The sequence below is a fragment of the Denticeps clupeoides genome, chromosome 4 (genome assembly GCF_900700375.1).
Source record: "Denticeps clupeoides chromosome 4, fDenClu1.1, whole genome shotgun sequence".
In the NCBI taxonomy this organism is placed as follows: Eukaryota; Metazoa; Chordata; class Actinopteri; order Clupeiformes; family Denticipitidae; genus Denticeps; species Denticeps clupeoides.
In genome coordinates, this window is record NC_041710.1 from 31428231 (window position 1) to 31438788 (window position 10558).

At 51.0% G+C, this 10558-nt stretch overlaps 1 protein-coding gene across 2 annotated transcripts; it reads right to left on the reverse strand.

The window, feature by feature from the left end:
* Window positions 1-213: 213 nt before the first annotated feature.
* LOC114789336 (BTB/POZ domain-containing protein KCTD1-like) lies at window positions 214-10059 on the reverse strand. 2 transcript variants are annotated; one of them, XM_028978642.1, is made up of 5 exons: window positions 9639-10059; window positions 6429-6607; window positions 3902-4046; window positions 2047-2352; window positions 214-1190 (listed from the first exon to the last, which is right to left on the reverse strand). In XM_028978642.1, the coding sequence occupies exons 1-5, from the start codon at window positions 9645-9647 to the stop codon at window positions 1032-1034; spliced, it is 798 nt and encodes a 265-aa protein (XP_028834475.1). In that variant the 5' UTR covers window positions 9648-10059; the 3' UTR covers window positions 214-1031. The 2 variants fall into 2 exon arrangements, with proteins under 2 accessions (XP_028834475.1, XP_028834474.1); XM_028978641.1 differs by lacking the exon at window positions 9639-10059 and adding an exon at window positions 6922-7161.
* Window positions 10060-10558: the final 499 nt, after the last annotated feature.

The following is a 10558-nucleotide window of genomic DNA, read 5'->3' on the forward strand; positions in this document are numbered from 1 at the left end:
ATGATTAATTATTGAACTTCAAAAAGTTGGTCCGAAGTGTTCTCCGTTGTCTCTAGGATTGTAGTGGCTGTTCCTTGGTGTAAACTTTTCACTTTGTTGTACCTGAAATGTTTCAGATGCTCCTTGAAAGCACATCACAGCAATAAATCAAGCACTTTTAGTATGCCCCCCCCCCTCCAAAAATGTGTAGACTTTGCAATAAATGGATCAGTCTGTTTTTGTAACAATTTAATTTATTTAACTTTGTTGTGCTACATTCCTTTTGATGTAATCCGTCAATCCAACTTCATGTGAAAAAATTACCAGTTGAGGCTTTAAAGGTCATAGTTTGGGATACTTGCATCCTCCAAAAACAACGAGCATTTAAAATTAATTACACTTTCACATGGACATGAACAAAAGAATATTCAACAGTATAATCAATCAAAGGATTCAATCAAACATACACTGTATATTGTCTAATCTGGGTTATACTCCATAATAAGATATAGTGTCCATTAATGTTTTTTTTTTTTCATATGTTTCCCATATCATATCTCAGGTAACTTCACATAGGCCTTCTATTATCATTTCTGCTTTTTATTTTACAAACGGTGAAAGGGCCTTCTTTTCCATTTAAAATGATGAAAAAAATGCTAAACAGGACATAAATAGAAACGTACACATTTGGCTTCATTTGGAGGAGGCTTAGATGAGAAGAAAGCGTGTACTGGTCATGTTATTGAGTTGCTTGGCCTTTAGACATTGCAATATTCAAAGTTTTAAAACAAACTTTATTCAAGGACATTTATGTTTGAAGTATAACTTTATGGGGATTGGGTGGGGGGGTCATATGGATGACAACTAAAAAAAAATTATCAATTGTTCTGTATCTTCTTATTGTGAAAAAAAGGGGGGGAAATCATTTGCACATTTTCTTGTGTTTTTTCATAAGTACAAAAAAAGGAGGAAAAAAGTAAAAGTGTCCATGCAGTGGAGCACACTGTTGCCACTGCTGAAATGCCTGGCGTCCCCTGGTACGGGGGAGGTCCTTAGTCCAGTTGTTCCTGTTTTATCCTGTTGGTCTGTGGCCCACGCTGGCCTCTCCTCAGCTCCCTCCTCAACACGTACTCGCTGAACTGGGACGAGTCGACTCCGCCTCCGCAAGAGCCCACAATCTCGAACCCTCGCTGCTGTAGACGCTCCAGAACCTGTGCACAGAGCACGCACGCTGTTAAACACAAACTGAAAAACAGCGGGAACGTGTTCCATCTGCACCAGGAGAAGATGAACATGTGAAAACAGGAGAAGCCCATGCTTGTGTGCATTTATCCGGTCCCTTTCCTCATTTGTCTGCTTTTGTTGTTGCTGAACCAGGGCTCATTTGTAATAGAACTAGGAACCAAATCCTTCATTTTGGTATAAATGGATCATCCCAGGGGTTGATATTGCTGCTTTTCTATAAGGATGCATGATTAATACTGTTTAAAAGATGCTGGCCTTTGTTAAGCCATTTTTCTCTCCAATCCCACTGAACAGCGTTTCAGTGATTCACTGGCTACAGGTAAAGGTGTGTGTGGGTGGGTGTGTGAAAGGGCTTAGCATCCATCGTGCTGTAACCTTGCAGCCGTTGTCCATGGGCAGCAAAATCACCGCATTCCATCAAAGCACCCCGAGGCGATTAAGACTCCCCGCCAAGCCTGCCCCCACCCCCAGGCCTCGGCCCCAGCCAAAACTACAAAGGTCTCGCTCTGCTGGAGCCACCCCTATCCACATCCCCCCACATCCACACTATACTCACAAACAGCCCCGCCTCGCTCTCTCTTTCCCAAACACACACACACACACACACACAGACACGGTCCCCATTAGCAGCAGATATGGCCGCCACTGCAGGCTCGCTTTAATAACCAAACAGGATTACGGGTCCTGATGCGGACTACCTGCCAGCACACTCACAGGAAGGGGTGTGTGTGTGGGTCTGGGTGTCCAAGGTGTAATTCATGATAGAAGCCCGTTATTTTATTTAAATGAAAGCGTGAACTGCTGGTTTTCTGCTCTCCTGACCTGTACAGAGTTCAGGTGACAGTAGCCGTTGAGGGGGAAGCGGATGACGTGCGTGGAGTCGTGGTTCCAGCCGGCGTTGACGGAGTTGCACATGACGTCTCCGATCTCGGGGAAGACGTCCTCGATGAGGGCCTTGTCGCCGCTGAGAGTGATGCGCTCCCCGAGGTCCGGGGCCACGCGGACCACCAGGCACTCGCAGGGGCGGGACACCCGGCCGAGCTCGCGATCCTGCCGCCAGCGCTCCAGCTCCACCAGCAGCGGCTGCAGCTGGAAGTAACGCGCCTCCTCGTACAGCAGGCTGTATTCCTGAGGGGAGGGGACAGACCAGCCATCACTGCACTGTATGTACGGAGGGAGGGTCGGCGGCGGCGAGAACGTGGCCTGATTCCTCCTGCGTTAGCCAAGCCTGGCCTGAGTCACCAACAGGACAGTCACCAGGATAATGGAATTATCTGCTGGCTCCCGGGTGAGTCTGTAATGTGCCGCTAAATGACAACATAGAATGCAAATGAACGGAGCTCCAGCCAGAACTAAACGTCCACCGAGCCTGCGCCACCCAGCCAAAAAACAAAAGAATCCGTCGCACTCCTCACACATTTCCATTAAAAAAAATGAGGGTTTCAGTCCAGAGTTTTGCCCGCTGTTATGAGATATACAGTACAGGCCAAAAGTTTGGACACACCTTCTCATTCAATGTGTTTTCTTTATTTTCATGACCATTTATATCGGTAGATTCTCACTGAAGGCATCAAAACTATGAATGAACACATGTGGAGTTACGTACTTAACAAAAAGTGGAGACCTGACCTCCACAGTCACCTGAACCCAGTCCAGATGGTTTGGGGTGAGCTGGACCAACAAGTGCTAAACACCTCTGGGAACTCCTTCAAGACTGTTGGAGAAGCATTTCAGGTGACGACCTCTTGAAGCTCATCGAGAGAATGCCAAGAGTGTGTAAAGCAGCAATCAGAGCAAAGAAACTAGAATATAAAACATGTAACCAGTTATTTCACCTTTTTTTTGTTAAGTACATAACTCCACATGTGTTCATTCATAGTTCTGATGCCTTCAGTGAGAATCTACCAACGTAAATGGTTAAATAAGAAAACACATTGAATGAAAAGGTGTGTCCAAACTTTTGGCCTGTACTGTATTCATGTTTTAAATGATTAAATCCATGAATTTAGTTCATTGCAGACTGCTGCCCTTCACCTGCCAATCCTGTAGGTCGCAGTAAAAATCACCCACTGGATGGCTGCAATCCCGGGCGGGGCACACACAATTTAGAAACCACCAATTCGCCTACTGTACACGTCCTAGGATGGAGACCCACGGCATCATGGGAAAGAGAATGCGAACCATACAGACCAAGCTGGAGTCCCGACTTCACAGTAAAAACTAGACTAGATTCATCATAATTCTCTGGGATGCAAATTAGCAGCATTTGTACTGAAGCACTTTTAATATAATTCTAATCTATCCAGAAATGTAAAGATGCTGCTGTTCCTGAGCGTTTTATCGCCGTGTCCCGTTACCACGGAGACACTGCGCTTTCACTTCAATGGCACTCGTGTGACATTCACTGTTAATAACTGCTGCCGGTTCCAATTACGCGAGAGGGATGGTTCTGCTCTGCCTCGGTGTTGTTTCATTCTCAGACTGCTAGAATCTGTGTACGTGTACGGCAGCCGGCGGGGGACAGCGCGCTTCAGAATTCGCCGCTTGTCACAGATGTTACTGCAGGTGCCACAGTTCCACTCCGCCAGCCGCCCCGGTTCTTGGCCGAAAATTAATGGGCGAGATCCCTTTTCAATAGACCTCACGGGCCACGGGATGAATTGTGTCCAGCACTCACTTTGAAGTCGTCGGGGATGAGGAGCTTGGAGGTCCGCAGGAAGTTGAGGATGTAGCGGAACATGTGACCGTCTCTGTCGATGAAGTAGTGCTGCTTCAGGCTGTCCAGCACGATGGGCTCTGTGCCATCAAAGAGACGACCAATTCTGTCCACAGAGGGAATGAAGACAAAAAATTATAGAAAAAATAATCATCAGGAAAAGTGAAAAATATAAAGTGTGGGTGCAGGCCGGCCCCCTGGCCTGCTGCAGAGGTCAGGACCATCTGGCAGAGGCTGCCCTCCAGGCAGTCGTCCTCCAGGCAGCGCCGGGGGCGGCCGCAGAGCCCTTCATCTGCAGATGGCCCCGGCGCCGCCCCAGGGCGGCTGTCAGGGTGACAGGATTGCTTTTGTCTGGGCTAAAAACGGCTCAAAAACAGCCACAGCAGGCATGAAAGGGCCGGGACTCGACTCGACGCGCCGCAAACATGATGCAACGATGACGACACTTTTCAAACGGAACCGCCTGAGTACGGTTAAGGGCCTGAAAATTGAGGGAGCGTGGACGCCATCCAAACACTTCCCACACATGAAAGGTTAGAGTGACAAACAGCCGAATTTTAAAAACGGTGAAAACGAACGGTATTAATAAGATATGGAGGAGAAGTGTGGAGATGCAGTGTGTGTGTGTGTGTGTGTGTGTGTGTGTGTGGCCTCCTGCGCTCCATCCCACCCTGACATTTACGTGACATGTTGTGGGGGATGACAGCGAGCAGCAGAGCCGGTGAAGCTGACCGCCGCCGACATGGCGGACATCAGATCCCTTTCACCGCCTGAGCGACCCGGCGCCCCGCGAGCGGCCGTCCAGCGGCGTGCGTTCTCGCCCCGGCACGCGCGGGCCATTCGAGGGGCGTAAACGCCGCCCGCCGTCTGGCACGCGAGCCGGGCGTGGCATTTCACCACACACAGCAAACTTCGCCTGACCACTCAAACCAGGACGTCCACAGGCCCCGCCCCCATTCCAATCAGCCAACCGTCACGAGTGTTATTAAACGATGCCACTGGCCAAAAATTGAGTATATATTGTATGTTTGTTACGGATGCCAAATGATAAAAAAAAAAAAAGAATTAAAAGTAAATTCTCCAAAGAATTAGAATGAGTCTTGAGAGACTATAAAATGCTATAATATTTCAAATTATTACAGAACTGAGAGCGGGAAAGAGGCTCCTAGTCATAATGTTACGGAACGAGTCAAGAAAGGCGCTTCAAATTCCTTCCCACTTCCCAGCCACAAAACTGAATAGCTGCTTCGCTCTGCTTATGGCAAAAAAAAAAAAAAAAAAAAGCAGGTTCCTTGTTAGATGTAAAAATGAAACATGGTGCACACAACAAAACGTGTTCTCTGCATTTAACCCAACGCTTCTCAAATAGTGGGGCAACGTCGCAACGAGTTCTGCACATTAACTTGGATGGCAGTGGTGGCCTAGCGGTTAAGGAAGCGGCCCCGTAATCAGAAGGTTCGAATCCCGATCCGCCAAGTTACCACTGAGGTGCCACTGAGCAAAAGCAATCGTCCCCACACACTGCTCCCCGGGCGCCTGTCATGGCTGCCCACTGCTCACTCAGGGTGATGGGTTAAATGCAGAGGACAAATTTTATTGTGTCACCGTGTGCTGTGCTGCAGTGTTTCAAAATGACAATCACTTCAATCACTTTTTCTCAATTGCTGCAGCTGATAAATTGTAAAAATGCTAAATAATAAAAAGCCGCTCTTCCACCTGCTGCGCTTTTTGCGTTTCAAAATAAAAGTTTAAAATGGAAAGAAATTGAATTATTTAATATACATTAAAGTTTAGGGTTTTATTTGGAACCGTTGCATAGTCGAAAGCAGAGCGAGTGGACGTGGGGCCCTGAAATGTTTACTTCTGTCTAGTGGGGACGTAACAGAAAATAATTGGTTTAACCATCACCCTGAGTGAGCAGTGGGCAGCCATGACAGGCGCCCGGGGAGCAGTGTGTGGGGACAGTGCTTTGCTCAGTGGCACCTTGGCAGACCAGGGTTCGAACCGGCAACCTTCCGATTACGGGGCCGCTTCCTTAACCGCTAGGCCACCTTAAGGTACAAACAAAATGAAATTCCCTCTGAAACCGAACAGTCGGCGCTGAGAGTGGCGTGGAGACCCGTGCAGGAGCGCTGGCGTGGGCTGAAGAGAAGCAGGTGAGTGGGTGGCGCTGATCCACACCGACGAATCACAGACCTGCCTTGTGCCAGGAGATGATGAACCTGGTGCCGACTCCCCGGAGAATGCGGTCACGGTGGAAAATGTTTTAACCGGAGGCGCGAGAGCGCGGCGGACCAATCACAGCGCTGCGATGGCCGCTTCACGGTTTTGGGCGGAGGTGTGTGTCGGGGCGCTTTCACACCTTTCCGTACCATAACCAAAACCAAATCAGAGTTAAGTCTGGAGGAGCCCAGTCAGACACGGGATGTGAAGGGTAACTCCATCTGTGTGTGTGTGTGTGAGAGTGTGTGTGTGAGAGAGTGTGTACCTTGACTCTGGGTATTTTGTTAGTGTTGCCAGGCTGCTGGTGTACATGTGTCCCCCGACGTCAATGTGGACCGGTGCGTTGGACTTGGTGAGCTGAGCTGGAGCGGGGATGCCCTGGTTGCTGAGCGGGGACGCTGGAGACCTGGAGATCATGGGCCTGGACATGCTGGACCGGTTATCCTGCCCGACGAAGGGAAATAGGATTAAAAACATAAATAAACATGAAATATGGCAACAAAAACCAAAACATGGTCTCCACCCTATCAGCACCGGCTGAAAAGAAACCACATGAGAAGAAACGCGTCTGTTGGCCATTACCAGGCGCAGAGTCAATGGCCCAACAGAGCGAGGCATGATGGGAAATTCTGCACAGTGGCGGGTCCGAATTACTTCCTTTCACTTGCATCAGTAGGCAACTGTTTCGCCGCGCATGCGCGCTCCAACACGTAAGAAATCGTTCGAAAACACGGTGCCGGCAGCAGCGGAAGTTATACCTTCGCCATAACAGGGCCACACTGGTCACGTGGGTGGCCGCTGTCGCCCGCTGGTGACAGCGCCACGCGGCCGCGCGCTCTCTTCGCGAACCGAGCCTTCGCCTCGCTCCTCGCCACGTCCATCGCGAAGAGCGTCTCGGTCCCCGTCTGCGCGGCGCGCGCCGCCGTCCCCGTCACATCGCCGCGTGCCCACGGCGGGCGGGCGCGCGCGCTGCAGGTGACGCGCATGGAGGCGCGCGCGCGCGTCCCGGGGGCACGATGTGCCAAAAAAAATAATAATTTAAGTGACGCAAGCACGTCCGAGGTCCTTCGAGGTCCTCTTCTCCGCATTACGGCCGTGACGTTTCCCGGTGTCCCCATTTCACGACCCCGGGGGTCCGACGCTGACCATGAAAATGGCGCACAAATGGCTTTCAAGGACCTCTGAGAAATTTCAGAAGATATTTCTGCATAAACTACTGCACACACACACGCACAGAAAAAAAAAAATGCTTTTAAAACATTCCTGGTTTGACTTGAAAGCTGGCAGCAGCGTGCAGCTTCACACCTAAGACGCCCCAATTAGCAATTAAGCCCGGCTGTGGGTGCAGGTCTGGGTGCCGGGGAGGGATCCCGGCCTGATTTGCATGCCACTTGTGCCTGGCAAGATAAGGGGCGCATGGATCGGCGGTGGCGGCAGCCAGGGGCCCGCGGGGCCCCCGGGCCGCTCTTCAAACGGGGCCTGCGTGCGGCATCACGCTCCCAACGCAGGTAATTTGTTCCCTGACTAATTGTGCGGGGAGATGGTGCTCTTTTTGTGTGTGTGTGTGTGTGTGTGTGTGTGTGTGGAACAGGCCACCCTAAACACGCTCTTCTTCTCCTGGCTGGCGAGGAACGATGACAGCTGCCACTGAGGTGTGTGTAAGTGTGTGTGGGCGGAGGGATTAACACGCTGTAGTACAACTTCCTCTGCACTTTAAAAAAATTAAGTTTTCATTTTACATTTAAGGCGTTTGGCAGACGCCCGTATCCAGAGCGACTTACAACGTGCTTCCATGTTACCATTGATGGAGTGATCAGTTCCGGTTCACTAGGACCCCAACTATGAATACAATCTTTTTATTCACTATGTTGTAGTTTCTATACATAAGCTAGAAGGTTACAAGTTAGTCTAGGAAGGTCTTGAAATTTGAAAATGACTGAGCTGTTCTGACCTCGAGGGGAAGTTCATTCCACCACCGAGGGGCCAAGATGGAGAAGAGTCTAGATGAACATCTTCCTTTTACCTTCAGAGATGGAGGGACCAGGCGAGCAGTACTGGAGGATACGAGGTGCAGTGCGAGGTGTAATAAGGGCATTTTCACAACTCAAATAATGTGTGTGAGCGTGCGTGTAGCCGGCTCGTGCTCCGCTCGGCTACGGGCCTTCCGATTCCGAGAGCGGGACGAGGCCCAGATTTTCACAGTTTGCCCCGGCGTGACTGATGTGTGCCGCCCCCCCACCAAGACGTCAGGCCAGACCAACAGCCGGGCAGGACGTGCCACCCACCCAGTCATCCCAGTTCACCGACCACATCCCGGTTCCTCGACGTGCCAGAACATCTGGACCCGCTTTGCATTTGACTCATTTCCTTTGCTGCACTTTGATTTCTGAAGTTTCTTTGAACTAAGTTCGTATTCGTGTGCGCTTTTGACTTGTGTGTGTGTGTGGGGCAGTGCAGTTTCCATCTGCATCTACCTACGACCACAGAGGAAAAGACCAAGGTCTGGAGGGCTGGGAAAAGGCCGACCCTCCTCTGGGAACGGTCGGGAATGCCGGTGCGGGGAACATTCCCTGTCACCGGGAAGGACGAGCCGCTGTGCCGCACGTCCACTCAACTCCACCGCCGGCTCCTTCGGAACAAAAGAACCGCTCGCCACGTCCAGCCCGCCGCCTGACGACGTCTGCGTGCGGCAGCGCCACCTGGCGGGCACCGCGACGCACCGCCGGCATCTCGCAAACGCTCCCGGTTCTCGCCAAAAAAAAAAAACGTCCACACACACGCCGGGAAAGCAGCGAGAGGTCGCCAGAAAAAAGAAACACGCTAAAAACATTACTGATAACCCCCGGAACTCGCACCGTCCACGGCCGCCGGCGCCGCGCAGGTGAAAGTCCGCCGAAGTGGCGCTTTTTTAAAGAATAAAAGCCCCGCGCCTGGAGGAAGGAAGGAAGGAAGGAAGGAAGGAAGGTGGCCGCGGTGGTCGGTAACGGGTCGGACGCGGAGGCTCCGGTCCCGCCCGTCCGCCCGGTGAGTACTGCGCGGTGATTCATGGCCGCCCGCAGTCGCTGCCTCCCGCCCCGGAGAGCGAGAAAAGCCCCGCGGCGCGCCGCGCCACAATGGCGCCTTTCATGCGCGGATGTGGGGCAGCGGGCAGCGAGCTGGCTCCGGTCGCGGGGGAACGACGAGAAGCTCGCTGGAAGATTTTAAAAAAAGAAAAAGCAAAAAGGGGTCCGAAGGCGACGCCGCGTCGGTGGCGGCGAGCCCCCCGTTCCACGTTTTATCGGACGACTCGCGGCGTTACCGCACGCCTTTCGACCTTTCTCTCTCTTTCTCTTTCTTTTTTCTTTTTTTTTTTAAGCGAGATAAAGACGCGGCGATATCCAGGAAGTGTCTGGGTGTTTGCGCCCGGCGCCTGGCACATGCGTAAAAGCGACTGCGCCCGGGACCGCGGCGTCCCGGCGAATAAAACCGCGCTTACCTGGAACATCGGTGGGCATAAAGTCGCGTTCCGACGAGCCTCTTTTCTTTTTTCCTCTCTTTCCTTCTCCCCTTCCCGATTTCGCCCGCGATCTGCCTCGCCCGCTCCGCCAGGGAGAAATGCAATAGCTTGGCTAAGGTAGACAGAAGAAAAATCCGGAGAATAGTTGCTCCGGGGCTCCGAAACCCCTCCAGGCAAAGATCAGGATACAATTAGCTCATGTCTCCAGCCCAGTCCGCCGCAATCTGCAAAATAAAAAAAGTGGCGAGGGAGCGCCGAGGCGGCCTTTACGACCACGGATCTGGCTTTTAATCGCTCTATATACATATATTGTACAAAGATTCACATTTATTATTTTATTTTATACATTATATATATATATATTTTTTTTGCAGAAGCAGCGGCACAAAACCGGCCCCGGTCCTCCTTTCAACTCGCCTCTCCCGCGGAAAAGCTGATTTTAATCGTTCTGATTAGTTTTGATGGAAGGTTCCCGCGGGCGATCTCTGCAAATGGATGGAGTGCCGCTTTGCCAGAGAGAAAAAGCAGCAGATGATGATAATTATAAAGATTTTTTCCCCCCTTCTTTTTTTTTTCTTTATTGTTGGATTATGATTTTTTTTCCAGAGTTTGTTGTAAATATGCATCAACTTGTTGATTTATTAAAATTATTATTATTTTTTTTTAACAGCGATCGGACGCGTGTGGCGATCCCCCGTCCTCCCCGTGGCCAGAATCCAGAATGGCGCGGTTATATAAATACGCCGCGATCGAGCCCGAATCTTGGCCCGCGGCGCGCCGAGCAGCTCGTCTCGAATTCCCAGAAAATCCCAGGCGCTTCCCGACGCCCGGTTTTATTCAAAAGGACCTGGGATGACGTGACGTGACGTGGCGTGGCGTGGCCCTACCTGGGGTTCACG